Raw genomic sequence first — 22,603 nt, 5'->3', positions numbered from 1 at the left:
AGAGACTGCTCGCATAACTGTTAACAAGACCAATATCATTGATGTGCTTAATGCTCTTCATTTAGATCTACTAACGAAGTCACTAATCTATAGGCTCTAATTAACATGCTGATCCGGATATTTTATGTACAAAACTATTACTAGCAGTGAGTTTCCTATAAACCTTTGGAAGTTATTAAAACATCAACAGAAAATAAGAACCAAGAAGTTGAGAGAGTTATTATCTTCTAATTCGTACATAAATTTTATTTTTGAATCAATTCGAAATTCCTGATTCAGATGAAAACGGACTAGAAGTCGAATCATCATTCATGACAGTAGTGTTTGAAATAAGACGGCAGCATTGAGAGTGTAGTTAAATGTATCGTTAAAGATTATATCTCATATCCTTATACATAACCTATTAACTCAATGTTTTCCACCACGTAGACTTTGTGGTGGACAAACACCGTGTGCGTGGGTTTTCTCCCATTTCCTCCCACTTTCTTCATTCCACTACTACATCCATTTCTCATCACCGTCTCCTTTCGCCTAGCCGACATAACCGTGGGACGTAAAACTTAAAAGTTTCATTTCATTTTTCATGATGTTTTCTTCTTCGAATAAAGATTCTGGTCATCACATCATACTCTTAGAGAAGATAATGCATGCCTTCCAACAATAAGCTCAGGAAATGCCTGGATCCATATTTTCTTAAACTGATTTGAACGATTAAGTAATAACAATAATACTTTGAAGTTATAATTTGCGAAAATGTTTTTGGTTTTATTTTTGTTTAAACTTATAACGTTACCCTAGTACAGGGCTTTGAAATTGCGCGCTCAATATTAGAACGTAAGTTTAGATGTTCTGATACATTCCGTTCATTGTTGGAATCACTCACTTCATGCAGAGAAATTAAGTATCTGGTTTACTATAATCATACTAATAAAACTAATATATGATGATAATTATTATTGTAGCAAAGTGATAAGTATCATGAACGTAACAAAATGGATACAAGTTATGTTACATGAAATAAAATCTTATTTTACATATCATTAAAGAAGAAAGCCACGACTTTTAATTTCATTCGTTTTGATTGACAACCAATGCTGACTTAGTACAAATATCCTATACGATAGAATGAATTTTACGAAAAGACAAAAATATTAATGGTTCTTCAAACTTAAGGTTATATCACTTAACCAAGTTAAATCTACTGCTTTTGAGTTCTGTCTATTACTCCTAAAACATAAAAAATGCAAAAGAGCCATATTTGTTCAGTAATAAAACATTAATACATGTTAATAAAAATGTTTATTAAGAACTAGTAATCCATATAGTTATCCAATATAAAATATATAAAAAAAGATAGTATCTATGGTCCATTGACTAGAATTATACAAAAGAAACCTATTTCATTTTTTTTTTAAATCTTATACGCTTGGCGCTACAGAAATAACACGAGTTCATTCTCACTTGAAGTACATATTAATGTTTGTTCCATCATTATGCTTTTACATTTTAGTCATTACATTACACACTATGCTCTATTAGCAGTTACATTAAAAATATAGCCTTTTTTGAAAAAATAAAGAAATGAGAAGCATGAAGAATAATAACAAAGAACATTTCGTATTGGAAAGTTTACACGAAAACTTTTAGGAATTGTAAGTTTTCGTAGCAAGGAAGTTTTAAATAATTTTAGTTAAACATGGTTAAGCTATATATACTAATACTTTGATTAATAACATAGTAGTATAAATAATAATCTTAGAACCGAACTTCATTATGATTTATTAGTGTTAGTGTTCATTACTAATTTCATTCATCATACCCATTACAAACTAATAATAAAGATGTCATTCAAATCTCACATTAAATTGTCAATATATTTACAAAACATCCATCACTTATGTACTTTTAATAAATATTCTTATGCATGCAATCAAATATTAAGTTATATTTTAAGAACAATACACTGAAGATCCAAATATGAATCTGAATGTTATAAAGATTTTTTTTTACAGTTTTATATACAGTTAAAAAATTATCTGAATGGTATAAGTACATTCGTACATTTTAACTTAAACCAAATAAGCCAATTTCATACTAATTGAATAGCGCTTCATCATATTAGGCGATTTTCCATCACGATACAAAATAACTTCGAAAACACAAGAATTAATACAGGGTGTCTACTAAATTTTTTAAATGAAATTTCGTGACCTTTTCTTTCTCAAACCATAAAATTTAGTTACATTCTCAAGAGTGAATTTCGGAGGGAATTGGGTTGAATTTTCATGCATGCGATAGAAGCGCGTTTTGCTTGCGATTTGGTAGTGTCTAAAGCCTACCATAGACATTTTTGGTGGTGAATTTTGACGATTTATAGAACAAAATTTTCCAGTCTGTACTTATATTTGTACTGATTTTTAAAAAATCGTGACCCAAAAGCTAAATTTCTTGACTTTCATGACCATTTTCTGATTTCGTGACTTTTTCATGACTTTCGTGACCGATAGACACCCTGTAATACTATTATACCCTTTGTGAACTTCAATGTTATCACATAAAGTTGTATTATTTTAAATAAACTTAGAAAACGCTCATGAGAATTGCTAAAGTATACATTTGAAGTAGTAGATTTCATTAATTCATTAATAATATGACTATTATTATTATTATTATTACAGGGATCAACCCTACTATAGCTTAATTTATCTATCTGACACTGTTACCAATATTCTTTTTCATTTTATGGATCATTATAGTTAACGTTTTCTTGTAATCAAAAAATATAAAATCAGTTAACTTTAAGTATATAAAAATGATAGAGGACAAAAATAAAATTCATTAGAAAAAATAGCATGATTTAACATACGCAAGTAGGTAGTATACACTATATATCTATAAAAAACTATTAGTTTTAAAGTAAAATTATTTACAAGTATTAAATAATACTATAACTTCTAAACAATAGGAATGTAAAGGAATGGATAGGATACCACTCATTCTAGAATAGATACACAATAGGTGTACATCAGGAAGATATACAATTTTACTTCCCATAGAATTTTGTATTAATGAGGAACAACAAGAGATTCACATTGACTTTAGCTCTTCCAAACATTTTCATTACAGCAACACCTTCAAACTGTAACTGAAGAAGTTCCTGAAATACAGAAAACGGAACTGTTATTTTCCACTAATATTACTGTTAATATTATACAATTATGAAAAGATAACAGCTCAAGATAATCTACAGCCAAGTAAAGGTTTCTTCGCTACCAGATTACAAGATTATCTAAATATACGTATAAAATCAAATTACTAATTCACTTGTTTACGTAAATAAACTATTGACAACACTGAAAAAAAAGTACACTATAAACACTTTCACTAAACGCACTATCATGTAAGGAAAAGTTGGGAGAAGAGAAATTGAAAGAACGGGCTATAAAGCGTTGTAGTAGGGTCTATTTTGAAATGCAGAATACATTTGTTGCCCGAACCGCCGGCCTAGTTTTAATCGACTTCAATAGTCCATTTTACTACACTCACTTCCCTAGACACCTAATGTTATTTTTGCCAAGTTTATTACATTATATTCTATGCGATTATCGACAAAGACATGACGTATTTTTTGTTTTACAATGATCATTTATTTGTATAAAGAACAAAGATCATATACTGCATGTTTTGTTAGATCATCTTTTGCTATCTTTTAGCAAGCTTTATAATTCCTCGTTCATAGAATAACCTGTCTTTATTGTCAAAAAACTGAACAAGGTGCTGATTCACACTCTTATTTGAATGGAACGTTATACCAAGCCACGAAGTTTGGAGAGCGAAACAACTGGAATTCCTTTATAATTAACAAGCTCTGAATGTTTCTTAATTTCTTCGAACTGTCAATTGCCGACAGTATACACTCAAACTGATTTGCTGGATTCTTTGATAGGAGGTCGAAAAATCACCAACTTTAAAATTCAACCACTTAAGAGCATAACAATAATCTGATGAATGTCTCTTTTCATCATGCAGAGATCCATATCATTCGCACACCATTGTTGTGAACAATCCACTTCGCATCCCTAATTATCAGTCTCTTCAAAAAGGATCTTTTCATCGCATTTAACAAACATATCGCACATGTTTATATGCATATCACACAGTCAAATGATTTTTTTTTTTTTGTATTAACATAATTCTAAATAGGGAGTATTCCTGTGAAGATCAAAAATTCTTCAAAATTTGATCGATATTTCAAACAAATTTATCGAGTGCTTTTCTTCAGGATAGTTTAACAAGGTTCTCACTCAAGCTAAATAATCGAATTCACGGCTTTTCAACAGTCCAAAATTTTTCATGAACGGGAAGTTTATAAAAATAACTACTGACCACACCACGACAATAAAAACTGCCTGGTGAGGAACCGAAGCACTGGCGGAACTACTGAAAGTTTTCTATTACTTGTTTAATGACTATCCATAATTGGTTTATAATTCTTAGAATTGGTTTATCACCATTGAAATATCATACCTAAACCAGCTACGTAACACAATTTAAGCTTCAGAGTGCCCGCCCAACCGTGAATCCATGAATAAGCCTTATACCTTGAAAAAATTCGGAATAAGCCACGAGTTCCGTTATCAAACCTTGAAAATCTAGTAAGTTCTAATTACTTAGTGTTATTCCCAATTTTTGTATGTACTTCGTGAGTTTGAACGAGGGCAACTTGAATTATTCCATTGAAATGTACTGTGTAAAGCGACACTTTACTAGGGATGGCCAGAAAATTTCAGATCCAGGTCACCCGATTCCAGAACCGATGTTCAGATACCCGGTTTCAGAACCAAGACTTGGATACCTAGACCTAGATATTTCAGGATATGGTTCTGATCATCTCTAGGCATTACGTTCACATGACAAACCCTAATCAGAAGATAGGGGCAGGTGCGAGAGGAAGGGACGGGGCGGTAACCTGAACATACGTAAATTTACCTAAACAGCAACTGAAAATTTCAGATGAGGCACTCCCTAAATACGAGCCTGTCACATGATCATATATATATAGACTACGCATAAATTAATATTCTATGTGATAGCTTATATGTAGTTACAGAGTATTTCCCTTCTTTTTTCTCTTAAGAAGAATGAAATGAACCGCACATCTCGAGATAAACATGGCATCACCACCATGAACTTCGGAAGAGAAAATGATACACACAAGATTTGTTTGTTCGTCGGCAGGCGTGTAGTGAAGGAAATGGAATAAAACGGAACGGTTTAGTTAGATGTGAACTATATACTTACCTGGATATCTACATTTACTTTTTCCATTTCCACTCCCATGAACTTGCCAACAACTTCAAATACTCCATTTTCATCCGTAGCAGTTATTTCAAATTGCACATGCTTCAGATCTGCAGTTGTTAAACCTTCGACCTCTAGAAGAATACCTTTCTCACATAACCAAGTTGCACTATATTTGTGTGTTATTTTGGACTTCACTTTCCTTGAATCTTTCCCAGAAACTTTTAGTCCATGTATGTTACTAAAAGGAAAGAAAACAATTACTACATTTACGATGCTAAAAAAGACACCTTTATCGGATTCATTGAAAAGTAGCCAACTTTTAGAAAATAAGTGTATTTTGAAGTAAAAACTATTATAGTTCGTAACATACACAGCTCTAATGTAGTAACTAATTATTACCTACATACGTTATAAATAATACACGGTGAAACTTCTTCTGCAATGTAAAAACTTGTATGTAATACTGTGTTATTTTTCCATCCGCACACTATGATTTAAATAATGTAATTATACATGCTAATAACTATACTACAAACCGCTAAGCATATTATTATTCCTTTCTCACTTCCACCTATGGCGAGAGATGCAGGTAAGATCGTCAACTCCACGGATATTCGGTTTATCCGTGCTTTCTCACCCTGTAAGTAATGAAGTATCAAAACCCAGTCCTTAATTCTGGATTTACAAACAGCTACATTTACACTCCTAATAGGTATTAACTATCAAACAGTAGGTTCCCCCCCCTTTTTTTTTTTAACTTTGCAACATGAATCCGATCATCATTTGTGAATATTTCCTGCAGAGGTCTTCAGAAGGAAACTTTTTGAACATGTGACGAAAAAAAGAGCATCCATGCATAGTTCAATAAATCCATCGGGACTAGACTACAACTATACTGTCCAAGTAGAATATAAATTAAGAGACTTAATGGTGTTGAGATTTGTTCATTCATTTGCCCACAATAGACGTAAGGAGCAAAACATTACCTCCAATATTTTTGAAGTTATTTTCAATAGACAAAATTTCTCTTTACTCCTGTGGGTTAACTGACTTTAACGTATTACGGCTATGTCCTGTAAGCTGAAGGAGACGGGCGGGTCTCTTACACCAAAAACAGTAAAGGAATACATCTAATGGAAAAATTAGTTAATTAATAACATAAGTATATCAATTTTAAATCGTGAGAACGAACGATTACAAAAAACGTGAAATGGAGATTGGGAGAAAACCTCGAGAAAACTTACGGAATTAAGCACAATCCCATATAATCTAGATTCTAAATTAGGAATTCGCGCAGATGAATTTCAGTTTTCTACTAACCGTCATAGTACGACCAATCGAGAGCAGGGTTAGCATTTGCAAAGTCGGATCTGGACAATGGAGTAGTGATTTATTTTTCTACGTAGCAACTTATTTTTTCAATTCGATCTATATAGTTTAGCGATTATATTGAATATCGCTACTGGTCTCTACTACAATATAGCACTGATAAGCTGCACACTCATTAATGGTTCTGTCATGGACAGTTGTAAATTTTTATTTTCAATACACATCTGGGTTTTCTATCCGCAAAACAAGAGGTAAGGAAGCATTCTTAGGTAACAATATATCATCATACAAGAGGAATCGTAATATATAGGATATCATCAGTAACATTAACATCATATTTGATATACAGATAATATCAAAGTAATGGAAACACCTTAACATAACGAAATTTATCTTATTAATACGGTGTTGGACCACCTTCAGCCTGTAGTACACATTTCACTCGTCGCGGAACTGGGGCGCACAATTCGTGCCACAGAAAAAAACTGATCACCTAAAATGTCTACAAGATCACTAGTACTAATTGGTCCTTTAAGAGTAATTACATATCCATGAAGTTGCAGACAACATCAATATAGGAAGTAGGCAGTGCGAAGCATGCTCCCTTTCGGAGTTAGCTATACATAAACCCGACCTAAAATTACTTGTTGGATCATATTACTCTGTTAGTCATCGGCGATCTACGTTTTATTTCTACACATTTTTTTTTCCGCATTATTATGTTGGCGGAGCGATGTTGGCGGAGCGGTGATCAGAGGTTTCGAAACGCAATCTGACCGCAGATGTTGAGGTTATGCTGCTCTCGTCGGACTATGTAGAAACAAGTCGTTTCAGATACTCTGAGTTCAGCAGTAAATTGTACCGCATTAGCTCTAGGACTTTTTGTTACAATTCCCTTGAATGTTCAGCAATTTCTTGTATAGGCTTCGTTTCCATCTACTATTCTGGTTCTCTTATGTCACATTCTATATGCTATCATTACCTTGGACACACTTCCTCTCGGATACACGTAAGATAGTGACACTTGCTTCAACTAACTACGCACCCATAATTTATCCCTCTTCCAAGATCTCATCATTTTGCACCGACAATGTTTGACCTATTTCATACACAAATCGATACTATATTGAATCGCGTACTACTCACCATCACGCAATACAGCACTAACCCAAACTGTTAACAGCTCACAAAGATTACGTGTTGTTGTACACCAGTGTTTCTATTATTTTATTAAATGTCTCCATTGCGAGTGAAAGTAGTTGATAATGACACTTCAGCACCTGAACTGTTTACACAATTGATGTGCTGCAATAGCTTGTATATAGTTTCTCACACAATAGAACAACTAGACCATTGTTTCCCTAGCGAAAATCTTAAGGGAATTCAGCACGGTATATTAAATATAACAAACTGGTACTAGAAGGCTTGTTCAAACAATAAAAAATATACCTACCAGTAGCGAAGATTTTTAATTAAATATTGGCAGATACTGTCTTCTTTGTAGACCCGAATTAAATTTTTATTTTAACAACCCTGTTCAGTATTTACCTTCTGTTCTAATTAAAGAGGATTTATACTGTTCCTTTTGGCATTATAAAGTAACGACTGATTTCATGCATTAAGCCCTTTCGTCTTATCTCGATCATATAAGACATTTTGAAACATTCATTTTATAAATCATGAATTATACCGTTGGTGTTCATATTTGGCGAATGTCACTGAGGCTCCTGGGATGACTCGATCTACATTTGTTTGTTTGTCTGCCTGTACTACACACACTACAGTGTACAACTTTCTAGTCTTTTAAGTTTAAATTTTCAGGTACAAGCACAAGACACACTAAATTTCCTGTATAGATTTTGGCGGCATACTAAGTAAAATTACAAAATGGCGGCCATTTTTTTTTTTTTTTTTTTAAATAGCGGGTATCCACGCTACAAAGCGCAATTTTCGGTCTTTTAAGTTGAAATTTTCAAAGTAGAAGCACGAGACACTCTAAATTAGCTGTATATATTTTGGCGGCGATCCAACTTAAAATTTCAAAATGGCAGCCATTTTACTAAATAGCGTATCCACGCTGCTGGGTGCAGTTTTCGGAGTTTTAAGATGAAATTTTGAGGGTAGAAACACGAGACATTCTAAATTTTCTTGGCAATTCTATGTAAAATTTCAAAATGTTGGCCATTTTTTTCAAAACGCAGTGAAAAGAAAAATTGTTGCAAATTGTGACAATAACAATCTTAATATATAAATCATATTTTAACACTTTTACCCCTAAGACATTGAAATATTAAAAAAAATAAATAAATAAAATAAAAAAAATAAACCCGAAAACCCCAATAAAACCCGAAAATACCTGAAAAACCCATATAGGCCCAGGTGGGTTGGTTTTTTTAAAACCCTGCTGAATCACATCACAATATAGTAGAAGCACAGCAGGAACAATTTCATTCTTACGAGTAGCTCCCTTACTCATAAAACATCAATACACTTACCTTTTCCCAGCATTAAGGTTTTCCAAACACTTCTTTATGTATTGATTATAAAATTCCACTTGCTCTTCATAAAATGCAGTCTTCCCTTTCAATGCAATCTTAGTTGATTTCAAAGTTTCCAGTTCCTAATGAAAAAACAGTTGAAAAGAAAAATGTTTAGCATCGAATATATCGAAATATTTAAGAATCGCATTTACATCTACCTGAATTAACTTTTACAATTATGAATGTATTTACAGAATATTAATGGAAGAATTTTGAATTCTATAATACAAGAAGCGGCAGAAACAAGGAAAACGTTAAAACATAATGTCTTTCCTAATGTTGTAGGTTGATCCCTGGCGGGGAGATGTAGTATCGTTCCATGGCCAATGATCGTTGCCCGATATCTTCCTCTAGGATTATTGGAGGAAGCAGATATTCCAAACCAAACCAGTAACAGTGGAAGAACTTAATGCATCCGCGAGGCACAACGGAATACAATGCCAGACCTCACACTACCAATGCTCAAATAGTTCGTTTGAAATGATGGTGAACATCTACATGATGTGTTTTTAAAAAGAGCTCTACAAGCCGTCACATGCAAGTGTGATGATCTTTATAGTGTCTATTTTACGATCACATGAACATATTATACTAACTCGTAGTATTTAAAATGTATTCTAATTCAAATATGTTTGTTGTTTCTGCCGCATCCTGTAATAATTTTCGATAATTTGAATATCATAAAATTATACCTTCGATCTGAACACTCGATATTTTCCTTGGTTTCGAATGTCCTTTGCAATTGCTGTTAATAACGTTTGATAGCCATCTCTACACGTAACGTAGCCTGCTGTAGCTAATTTCTTCAGATTCTCTGATATCTCTCGCTTATACTCTCGCAAGGAATAACTGAAAAGGAAATATACAAGAAGCATTTGTAAAAGAAAGAAAGAAAGGGTATTAATAACATTGTAGCATTAATCAACCAATTTACTTTGGAAGTGCTGAATTATTGCATAGGTTTTCCTTACTCTAGATGTGGATATTTCATTTCTTCACTGTAAACGTCATCTAGTAACTGTATTCAGAATAATCAGTTGATTACTTGTAATTGCATCCTGTAAGTCTTTTCTATACCACAGAAAACTAAAAGGATTCGTTGTTCACTTCAGTAGCGTTTAACGAAGGAACTAAAATGTGAGGAAACTTGAGAGAGCGAAATGTAGTAACTGAAATTAGAACCACTAAAAAGCAGAAAATTAACTAGTTCTTCGAAGTTTTGTTATCCATTTATGAGCGATTAAAATTAATGGTAGAATGTCTATTTCTGTATATAATATAATTGTATTGTTTAACAAGCTCGCTGCTGTAGATTAATTTTTGGTTGCTTGGTCCTAATAAAATAAGGTTCGAAAACTACTTTGAAGAAAATGAAGCTCTATATAAAATTTTTACGGTTTTTATAGTGTTTGGTTTCACCTAAGTTCTTAAATAATCCTGAAACAACCAAATTTTTACTTCCAAAATCCCTGATATACTCCTTAATATTGATACCGATGTTTCCTTTTGTGATTCTCATATAAGAATGTTTAGTCACAAACCACTTCATAAACATTTCAATTCGTACATACACTCCATAAAGTAATGTTTGTAACCTGTAAAGAAAATGTCTAATTTGCAGCGAGGAAATGGAATACAGTAGTGAAAAAATACGATTCAACGCTACTAAGGCAAATTATTTTATTAATTCTAATTTAGAAGGCGTTACTATGAATTCTTTAACGTTTTAACATTGTAAAATGTTGCTACCAATTAGGAAGCAATACTTACGTATTATCAAACTTTTTAACCCTGCAGATTGCTAGCGTAGAATAAAAATCAATTTATCAATCTTAGAGCTCACAAAGAGCTAGGGTGACTAAATGCATCAGTTTCAAACAGGTGAAAAGTGGTCAATGCAACGAATGCTTATTTCTTGGCTTTCTAGACCAGATTTGAGGTTCACCAATCCCTTTACAATGCTGAATCATCAACATAAACTATTTCGCCATCTCTCGCAGGACACTTGCTGCAAATTTAGACCTTCCGTGGATTAGTCTTTATCTATCATCTTCATCTAACAGTGACTTAGCAATTATTAATTTAGTACAATTTACCAATCGCAGTGTTTCTCCCCTCCCCCTTCCATGAGTTTTCACGGGGTACTTCCATTTCCTCCCACATTCTCATCCCATCAATTCTTCCATCATCATTCACTAGCTTTATCATTGTCTTCCTTTGCATAACGGGCATAATCAAAGAACGTTAAACTGAAAAAAATTCATTTTCTCCTCCCTCTTTTTTTTCAGCATACTTTCTTTCACATCCTTCATGATGCTATTTGTTTCTAATGTCCTAACAATTTTTCCTAATACTACCTTATGCTTTTTTTTTCTTTCTTAATCACAATTCTTGTTCATACCCATATTTTGACCACCATTACATATGTGCTCCTATTGGGAATCGAATTGAGAACGAGGGTGCTAATCATTCAGTTATAGGGAGATAAAATAAAATTCATATTACATCATTTGAAGTAAAGACATTCACTATGAAAATGACATCATATTACAGGAAGTATCAAAAGTCACGTTACACACGAGTCTATTTTCCTCGTTTCAGATCACTGTGTACAGCTGAGGCACACGACGAACATGTAACGATACTTGTATTTTTTTTTTTAACATCTTTATTTGTATTTATGGGCAAAATGTACTTTTAAAATATGCACAACCTGTTCAAGAAAGGAAGAAGAAGAAGAATATAAAAAGAGAAATAGAAGTAATTTCTTTTCTGTTGTTATGCGATAATATTTTGTTATGATAGTGTTTTGACGATGTGAGTTTAGTTGTCATAGCAACGAAAATAAATAATATATAAAAACGAAGGATCCATCTCGTGGCAATTGTATGTGCAATTTTTAAAAGGTGTGTAAATGTTTAACTGTTACGTACTACAATAAAAAGGTAATATCATAATGCAGTGTTTAGGTGAATTTTCATAAATCAGTAACCTTGGTTATATAAATATACAAATTGCGGATCTTATGTTACAAATTGGTGTTATCTGTACTAGGATATCGTCATGAACGCCTGGAAGTGATTTTCACAGCGGAGAATCTAAATTATATAAGCAAGCAGAGGGATCTAACCAGATACCAAGACAGGGCGTCAATCATGCATAACAATTTGGCAAAACTGTTAACAGGGGGGTAGTGTGCACGACGAACTTTGCGGTGAGAGACCGAGGGTTGTCACAAATGAAAGTACATCAACTAGTGTGTTGCTGTGTATAATAAACCAACGAAGAGCACTCGAGTGTGTGTCGCATTTTTCACAAGAAGGGCATCCATACAAAATCCAAATATTCTAACACCTTAGTAAGGGTGACTCGGACAGTAACCTACAATTCTGTGAGTAGGAACGCCACAGCATCAATAAGATAACAGACTTTCCATCAACTGTTTAGTTGAATGATGAGGCGCTGTTTTACGTTAATGGGAAAATCAACAAACAAAACTAGTTATTAGATTGAAACAAGTCCTCATTCGATAAATCTTACGAAAACACAGTAAGGAATAAGACCATGAAGTGGTACCAGATTCGAAGACATAGTAATTAGCTCGTTTCTCATCAAAGGTGCTTTTACCACGGAGAATTATAAATACCTTCTTGAAGGATAACTGTTAAATGAAGCTGGTGATTTTTCCGCCTCTTCCCTTTATGGGTTAATTGTCCGTGAAAGTTAGATGTCCAATTTTCACAAGCATGGACAAGTCACCGTGGTCCCGCTGGGTAGCCACTGCGGTCTCCAGTCATAACACTGATGGATTTTTATCTTTGAGATCATTTAAAGGCGAGAGTCTACAAAGTTAAGATATAGAGTATCCAGCATCTGAAGGAAGCCATAGTACAATGCGTAATATTATTATGCCAGGCGTTCTATTAAAGGTTCTGAAAAACTGGAAACATCGCTTACTTACGTGCACTGATGTTGAAAGTGACATACTGAATATATACCATAAATCCTTATATAACCTAACCTTTGATCTCCTCTATAATGTTAATAAAGAATGAATCTGCTTTTAAATCTTCATGCCTTTAAAAAAATATCACATAAAACAGAAATATATTCACGAATAAATTTATCTGGTATTTAAATCTGAAAATAAATAAATAAATAAATAAATAACCACTTCAGATTCAGAAAACACGAACTCAAAGAAATAATATGACAAGATGGTATAATGAACGGATAAAGAAATGATGTAGTTTCAATTTCAGATATAGCAGTAACAGAACAGAAATTTTCCGATTTTTCTATAGGGACTTAAATGTACTATAATGAATAGTACATTTAATTCCAGGTTCGACACAATAAGAATAGATTGAATGATTTTGTGATATTCTTATGCAACACGAGACTTACAATTTACCGGATTCAGAACCACACCAAGCTTGGATCCAGCCCAATTTGTGTTGCATAGGCAATCGAACAGATAGACCTTTTCCCACGACACTATTTTGTCTCCAAGAGATCTGAATTACATGATTAGGCTATAAGATCAGGTATAACGTCTAAGTTTAATGGTTCTATCTCATGTAACCTGGATGATTAAAAACTAAGTTGAAATCCAGAATTGTTAAATATTTTATGACATGATAATTATGTAAAATAATATTAAAAATAAATAAGTTATTCTACGAATTAAAGTCATGTATAATTTATTAATTGTGTTTCCGATGATAACGACTAATTTGCTACTAGCATCCTCAGGGTTATGTTAAACATCATACTCTTAGAAATGTATGTATTAGCACACCTCTGAGGAGCAATGTTGTACTGAAGTCTCTTGTTGTTTCGTGAAAGCAATGCCAATGCTGTAAGTCAATCGACATTTCTACTATCGAGAAAAAATCTATTTGTCCTTAACATGCGTAAATCTTCTTCATGATAAGCTTTTCTTCGCGCACAGATCATACATATACATGAATTTTTAAGAGTACTAATGTAGAAAGAAAATAGTCAAACGATAATCAGGAACAAACAATTACTCGTATATCATACAAGACGTAAATTTCCATAAATTTCTAAATTTGGATTTTTAAAATTATATTATCTGTAATAGTGTTCTTTTAATTAATAAAATAATTGTACACCATTCTTAGTATTGAAAGAATACAAGTATGTGAAAGTAAGCAATCATGGTATACTTTAATAAAGTTCGAAAGCAGCAGTTTAATAACACAAAATTATATTGAATAAAACAATAGGTGAAATTATTTCTAACAAGTGACTACATACAATTGCTTACCATCTTTCAGTGTTGCCAGAGATATCCCCTATCATACTCTGATCCTTCTGTTGGTCTTTATGCTTTTGTCTACTAGAGAACTCTTCCTCCTGTTGTGAAGTTGCTTCGTGTAATAAGCCATCGAGAAGTGTGTTCCCACGAAGGAATGGTAAAACAGCAACAGTCATTTCTTTGGTTCTGTTTATAGGCAATAAAATGCAATAAGTAACTAATAAGTATACATCCACAGAAAGTATAACAAGAGAACAGTGATACAGAAAAGACTCACCTTGCATCTGGTGCTACTGTATCTCTGTTAAAACCTCATACTATTCCTCGATATTTCGGTCCGCACTGAGCCCATAGATGCAAACACTTCTACCGCAAACTGGAAGAACTTAACTTCGAGTATTCAAAGAACACTAAAATTATTTTTAACACTTGAAGGTTTGAATTAAGTTAATTCATTTTAAGGTATGAAAATAGTATTTGTAGGGATTTTTGCCTTTTATAAGATACTTCCACTTCTCACGAACATCTTTCACTGTGTGCACTTTTTCCCTTAGAATAATCCAGTTTTGTTTGTTTATGTTATATACACAAATCTTGTTTATGAATGTTAGAATGATATTCAGGTAATTCCGTTACAGATTTCTCACTGTAAATTGCAAATGTTTAATGTTGTCAGAAGCCTGTGATGTAAAACTTTTTAAATTTAAATTTTTAAAATTTACATAGTACAATTAAATAAAACACTATTCATAAATAAAGAATAAAATTACACTTTGTTTTAAATTGATCTTTCGTTTAGATCTTTATTATGCAATTCTACCAGTGATATACATTTTCGACATCTATACTAAGTTTTGGATTCTTTGTCTTAATGAAAAATTATTTCAGTACATTCCTTTCATTGCTGCTGGAGTACGAATCTTGCACATAAATTTCACTGATGTAATGTCCCGATTCTTGCAAGTGCCTTGAAAGGCCTGACACGGGGGGAGATTCTCCTCTAACATCCCCGATTTTCAGAACTTGTTCCAGTTTTCACTGAAAATTTTATTCACAAAGTATGTTTCACTAAACATTCACTTGTGAAATACAAAAAGCATTACAGAGAAAAATTATCATTACCTAAAATTTATTCCGCGCCTTGTTGACGCAGAGAAGTCTATATAGGATTTTAAAAAATCTCGACGAGGGTGAAGGGCAAATCAGGGGTATTAGAGAAGAGGAACTCCCCATGGCAGGCTTTTCAAGACAGGCAGACATGAATTAGGACATGGCATCAAAAGAATTGATGTGCTATTTCTTTCTCCAACAATATTGAAAGGAACGTATTTCAATAGTTTTTCATTAGAACAAAGAATCCAAAATTTAATATAGACGGCAGAAATCTAGATCACCAATGAATTGCATAGTAAAGAACTAAAAGATCAATTTAGAATAAAATATAATTTTATTCTTCATTTGTACATATGTAAATAGTGTTTAATTTGTAACCAGTCTTACATTACCATCTTCTGGCAACTGTGATCTGCACACAGTAAACATTTCGCAGTTTACAGTGACATTTCTGTAACGGAAATACATGAATATCATTCTAATATCCATAAGCAAGTTTTGTATATATACGAACAAACAAAATTGGATTATTCTACAGGAAAAAGTGCAAGCAGTGAAAGATGTTAGTGAGAAGTGAAAGTATCTCATAATAAGACAAAATCCTACACTATTTTCACACTTTAAAAGTGAATGGACATATTCAAACCTTCAAGTATTAAATAAATTTAGTGATTTTTGAATACTCAAAGAGTGTTTCCTTATTGCAGGAAGAAAAATGAAATCTTTAAGTTTTACGTCCCACGGTTATGCCGGTTAGGCTAAAGGAGACGGTGTTGATGAGAGATGAGTGAAATGGTGGAATGAAATAAAGTGGGAGGAAACGGGAGAACCCCGAGAAAACCCACGAGCACGGTGCAGGAAGAAAAAAACTATATAATATCTCAGTAAGTTCTTCCAGTTTGCGGTAGGAGTGCTTGCGTCTATTGGTCCAGGGCGGACCGAAATACCGAACAACAGAATGAGGTTTTAACAGAGATTAAATAGCACGAGATGCAAGCTGAATCTTTTCTATGATAAATATGCATCCTACAGAATCTACAAGTTACAATATCAATATATTGGAACATCACAAGATATTGTATATATTAGCAAGCAGGCGCCAAGTGTACAGTTAGTTATCACTTCCCAGTTGGCAGGTCTGGGTTCGAATCTCGTGGTCGTCCATACTGATAGGTTTATTACAGGTTGTTTCCTAGGTGAATACTGGAATGGTACCTTAAACATAGCCCCTGAACAATTCCCGTCAAAATTCCCCCCTATATTTTTCATTGTTGCTCTCGAAAATACTGGAGAGATTTGAGGAATGCCTTCAGGTCCCATCCTAAACGAAGGAAAAAATCTCAACCTACATCTCCTCGTGGGAGAAAGCAGACAACGTCTTAGATGCCTAACGTTGATGGGGACCGACTGACTCCCGGAATAACGAGTCAACCTCAATCAGGTGTCAACGGCCTCCTCGGAGGGCTGATGAGCGGGTGGAGATCAGGACACCTTCTGGTCCTTAGGAGGAGAAACCGTCCTAAAAGGCGGAGGCGGATGAACCACAAGGTAGTTAACGGCATGAAGGTGTAGAAGGAAAATGGGAATATCTTTTTCCCAGGAAGGACGGAGGAGAATAAATATAATGATGGTTCTTCCTGAGGTAAAACATTTCAGATCTCCGAGTGGGGATTACTTTGGCAAGAATCATCAGAGAAAAAAATAAATAGTATCTTTTAGTTCAGCATGGAAAACTGGAACATACGAACTTTACGACGTGCGTGTAAAATGGAAATTCAGAAGTGGAAATGGATAAACGTAAAGTGAACATAATGGACTTGAGTGAAGTGAGATGGTCAGGAAATTGTGAGATAGTACCGGAAAATTGTACAATATTCTATTCGGGTGGCGTTAAGGCCGAGAATGGTGTGCGATAACAATGAAGAACGAAGCAGCAACAAGCGTAACCAAAGTGGAATGCTGCAATGACCACTTGATGTTTTTAAAAGTAAGTGCAAAATCAGTGGATATTATCATAATTCAAGTATATCTGCCAACAGCCGAGCACAATAACAATGAAGTAGGAGTAATATATGATGAGACTAGGGACATATTGCATCAGGAAGGAAGAGGTAAGGTCATAGTAATGGGAAATTTCAATAGCGAAGTAACAGAAGAAGCTGGGAATGGGTGGGGACATTTGGACTCAGCAGAGGAAAGGAACGGGGCCAAATGCTTATCAAGTTCTGTGGGCAACATGATATGGTCGTGACGAATACCTGGTTTGAGAACAGAAAAAAAAAAAAAAAATACAAGTGGAGAAGTTCAGAAAATAAGAAAAATGAAATGAAATCTTTGAGTTTTACGTCCCACGTTTATGCCTGTTAGGCTAAAGGAGGCGGTGATGAGGAGAAATGAATGAAATGGTGGAATGAAGGAAGTGGGAGGAAACGCGAGAACCCCAAGGAATCCCACGCACATAGTGTTTGTCCACCACAAAGTCTACTTGGCGCGAGTTGGGATCGAACCAGGGACCCCAAGCACCAGAGGTGAACGCTCTATCACCGCGGGCCCCTCCAGAAAATAAGAAATGCTACCAAATCGATTATATTCTTCTCAGGCAACGTTTCAGGAATAATGTACGAGACATGAAAACACTACCAGGAGCGGACATTGATTCCGATCACTATTTTCTAGTGGCGGAAGTGCAAATCTAAAGTCTTAAAGTCAATCAAGAAAAACGGGAACAAAAAAATCGAAAATGGAACTTAGAGCGACTAAGATGGACAGTGATGGGAAAGAGAAAAGATATTGAAGAAAAATTCTGTGCAATGGGCGATATGGTAGGCAATGTAGAAAATAGTTGGGGAAAAGTTAAACATATTCTATTAGGCGCACTCCACAATAACATTGGCAGGATGGAAAGAGCACCGAGAAAACTATAGATAACTGAAGCAATGCTTAAGAAAATTGAGGAACGCAGATGGACAAAAATCACGGACATCAAAGAATATAGAAGGCTGAATTATGAACTGAGAAGAGAGAATAAAATCAAGGAGAAGTACATGGAACAGATATGTGAAGAAATAATGGAACTTCAGTGGCGTGGCAGATATGATCGGATGTATCAGAAAGCACCAGAATTAGGAGGGAAAGCTAACAAAAGTATATGAATGTTTGGAATCGAAGATCAACAATGTCATGCAGTCACTGATCATCAAAGAATCCTTAGAATTTGGGAGGAATACATTAAAGATCTGTATGATCAGAAGAACCCAAAGATAAGCGATCGAAACAGAGGAAAAGGTTCATGATGATGAAAAAGGGACCCGTATATTAGCAAGTGAAGTAGTACAAACCATCAAACACATGAGCAGGAAGCCACTGGGGATGATGACATACCAGCAGATTTGCTCAAGGGATCAGAAGACAGTGCAACGAAAGTACTGTCTTTACATATTAACAAGGTCTATTTGAGTGGAGAATGGCCAGAGGATTTTCGTGATGTTACAATGGTTGCATTACACAAGGAAATGCAAGCAAAGAAGTGCAGCGATCATAGAACCATTAGCCTTATTTCCCACACTGGAAAGATTATTGCGCGCATACTGAAGAGACGAGACGAGACGAGTGGAAAATAAGATAGAAGAGATGTTGGAGGAAGATCAGTTCGGATTCCGGAAAGGAAAAGACACCAGAAATGTCATTCGCATGATGAGAATTATCTCAGAACGAGTTCTTGACGTAAAGGAGAAGTTATGTTTGTCCTTCATTGACTGGCAAAAAGCTTTCGACCGAGTCAATTGGATCAAACTTCTGAAAATACTTAAACAAATAGGGGTCAATTGGAGAGACAGAAGACTCATTTGCAATATGTACATAGGACAACGAGTAAAGTTGCTCTTGAATGAAGGAGAAACCAAGTGCGGAGATTGGAAGGAGTCAGACACAGGCGTAGTATGTCGCCACAATTATTCAACATTTACAGTGAATGTTTAATGAAGGAGATATTATTGGGAACTGGTGATTTCAAAATTGGAGGGCAGATCATTAACAAGATCAGGTATGCAGCTGATACAGTTATTACAGCTAGAACCGAAGAAGGACTATAAGAAATGATTGACAAAATAGTTGATACTGGGAAACTACGGTATATGGAATGAAAATCAACATTGAAAATCGAAAGTCATGAGAATGTCCTGAGGAAACGCGCCCTTACGGTCAAAGTAGAACAAAGAGAACAAAGAAATCAATAATTTCAAGTATCTGGGCAATATTTTAACGAAAGAGCTTACTGCACCAAAGAGGTCAGGTCAAGAATTGCCATAGCCAAAGAACTCAATAAGAAAAGATTCTCTTAACTAGCATGCTTAATATTGGACTAAGGATGAAGTTGGTCAAGTGCTATATATGGAGTATTGGACTGTATGATTCAGAGACCGGGATATTATAGAAGTTAGAAAAGAAATATTTAAAGAGCCTCGAGATCTGGTGTTGAATGAAGATGGCAAAGATAAAATGGACAGAGAGTGTAACAAACGAGGATGTTTCAAAACGGATAGCAGAGAAGAGAACGCTTTCAGCTAGTATTTTTCGTATGAAGGCCAATTAGATTTAACACATCTTGCGAAGAAATTGTCTCCCTCATACCATCACAGAAGGAAAGCGAGGAATAGAAAGAAGAATACAACTAACCGATGATTTAAAAAACAACCTGAAATTAAAAGAGGGTGCTGAAAATCGCGTAAAGTGGAAAAACATTTCCAGGCCTACAATTTAAAAACCATCTCATTATTCCCAGGACAGGCGGCGGCGGCACCACCACCACCACCACCAACAACAACAACTACAACAACTACAACAACTACTACTACTACTAATAATAATAATAATAATTTTATTGTTAATTATATCAAGTTTAAAAGTGGCTTCACAATCATTTCTAGGACTTCGTTTATGATAAATACAATAAACCCACGATTTAACTAATCTCGAATCAACAGAATTCGGATTTAACAGTCAGATTTTGACTAATGTAGTGCACTTGAGGAAAAGGAATTATTGAGGCGAAACTTCGATCAGCTTTTTAGATCACTCATTATTAGAAAGCAACATTCAACGGAAAACAAACTTAAGCTTGAGGCCTTTTTTTTTTTTTCATTCTTATAATCCGCAGTTATAATGACTCTTTTTTGCTAACATGGTACATATCGTATATTTATATTTTATATTTACATCAAGTGTACAATTTTAAGTGTAAAAACTATTCACGATTTAAAGGATTCCCGATTTTATGAACATACTTCTGCCCCAATTAATCCGATATATCGAGGGTTTATTGCATATTCGTAAGGTACTGAATTAAAAATTCATTGATGCTTTTAAATCGACTACAGTAAATTAACTACTATATAAAAGAACACGCAGAAAATTCTGAAAATTATATCTTTGAAACAGAATGTACAAGACAGTGTTTTTTTTCCTTTTTTTTTTTTTTTTTTTTTTTAAATTTTTACAAGTCTTTCAATTGCTTAAGCCAAAGAAGTACTATTTTACTTACTCTTACAAACTGAAACTGTAATAATACAGGAAGAGCAATATTACTTACTTTATAAAGAGTTTCCTTAATGCTAATTCTTCATTTTCAGGTACTTCATATTTATTAACCAAAGTCAAACATACTTCAGTCTTAGCCAAACGACTAGCAGCTTCCTCGTCCGTCACTGTAGATGAAAAAAAAGACTTGTCAACTGCAAGATTTACGAATTCTGGATACAGGCGATAGCTTCATTTGAGGTACGTACACGCACAACCTAGATGTTATTCTGGTGCTACTATGAAGGAGTAAATTAGATAAGATTCGAGATATACTGAATAAATACGGTTTACTAACACTCGAGTTTCTAAATGAATTAAAAAGCTTTATATATGCTCTTAAATACCAACTGTAACCGTGGGTCTTCAATAATTCGAGACATATCACAAGCAAATCTCAACAACTTTGCTGTGGTATCATCAGCAACATGATATCGCTTCGTACAACATACTCGACTGTCTGCTGCATTTTTCAGAAGGCATACTTGAAAACTCTTGATAACATTCAGCAGTAAGTTTTCTCCAGGAATAAATAATCCAGTAATAAGTTTTCTCCAGAAATAAATAAATCACACGGGATACTGCAACTACGAACTAAGTTGGTTTATGTTTTAAACACAGCGCGTAAATTGTGAAAAGTTAAAACTTTTTGCTCCTTGACATGAAATCAGGGACAAACTTCCATTACCAAATTTACTTTCACAAATTAACAAAGCTTTAGCAAATGAGATTTTCTTTAACTTAAATTCCGTAACTGAATGCTTCTTTTTATTAATTTGTTTTCATTCATACAGAAACTAAGAGATAACCATAATCTTGGGACTTTGGCAAAATTACTTACGTACAGTGTTTTACTCTAAACCTTGTTGAACCAAGTTTACAGAATATTTTCATGAGATAAATGAGGCAATCATATTTAAAAATAATCAAAAATATATCAATAGGAAAGAAATCAAAGATTTAAATTAAGAAGGTAATCTAGCGATTGTTTTGAATAAAAGCATCGTTTGCACAAACAACAAATAAAAAGTGCTCAAAGAAAATTTTTCATTGCTTGCTCAAAATTTTAAACAATGCAAATTATCACTGAAGAAATTTAACAACTATAAAAATGTATTAATCTAGACGAAGTAATGTTTAAATAGATACTTACAACCAAGCAAAAAGGCAACTGAGGGTTTATTTCCTAGTTCCCTTAAAATCTCGCGAAGAGGATCTAACGGATTTGGAGCAATTTTTTCTTGGTACTCAAGCAAAAGTTGGTGTGTGTCACATATTTCCTGGAAAATAACAATATGATTAAAAAGAAATATAGCTTACGTGCAAATAGTACAAGATAGCACCTCCATTTAAAATGATAGTCAACGAATTGAACTAAGAATATGAAGAAAGAAAAAAAATGAAGTTTTGAAAATTTAATTTGATCTGCACATATTATTCAGCTAACACCTTTCTCCTC

The 22,603-nt window shown here is 34.0% G+C and overlaps 1 protein-coding gene across 1 annotated transcript in view; it reads right to left on the bottom strand.

The window, feature by feature from the left end:
- Positions 1-1,280: 1,280 nt before the first annotated feature.
- The window catches only part of LOC145675638 (ras GTPase-activating-like protein IQGAP1), a 143,594-nt gene continuing 122,271 nt past the window's right edge, over positions 1,281-22,603 (bottom strand). The window contains exons 26-32 of the mRNA XM_081746191.1: positions 22,298-22,424; positions 21,158-21,272; positions 14,467-14,643; positions 9,866-10,022; positions 9,129-9,253; positions 5,302-5,542; positions 1,281-3,157 (exon numbers count right to left, since the gene is read on the bottom strand). Of these exons, the coding sequence (XP_081602317.1) occupies positions 3,044-3,157; positions 5,302-5,542; positions 9,129-9,253; positions 9,866-10,022; positions 14,467-14,643; positions 21,158-21,272; positions 22,298-22,424 (1,056 nt within the window). The 3' untranslated portion in view covers positions 1,281-3,043. The remainder of the gene's footprint in view (positions 3,158-5,301; positions 5,543-9,128; positions 9,254-9,865; positions 10,023-14,466; positions 14,644-21,157; positions 21,273-22,297; positions 22,425-22,603) is intronic.

Source organism: Thermobia domestica, chromosome 2 (assembly GCF_964235325.1).
Source record: "Thermobia domestica chromosome 2, izTheDome1.hap1.1, whole genome shotgun sequence".
In the NCBI taxonomy this organism is placed as follows: domain Eukaryota; kingdom Metazoa; phylum Arthropoda; class Insecta; order Zygentoma; family Lepismatidae; genus Thermobia; species Thermobia domestica.
This window is presented reverse-complemented; position numbering and strand designations above follow the sequence as displayed.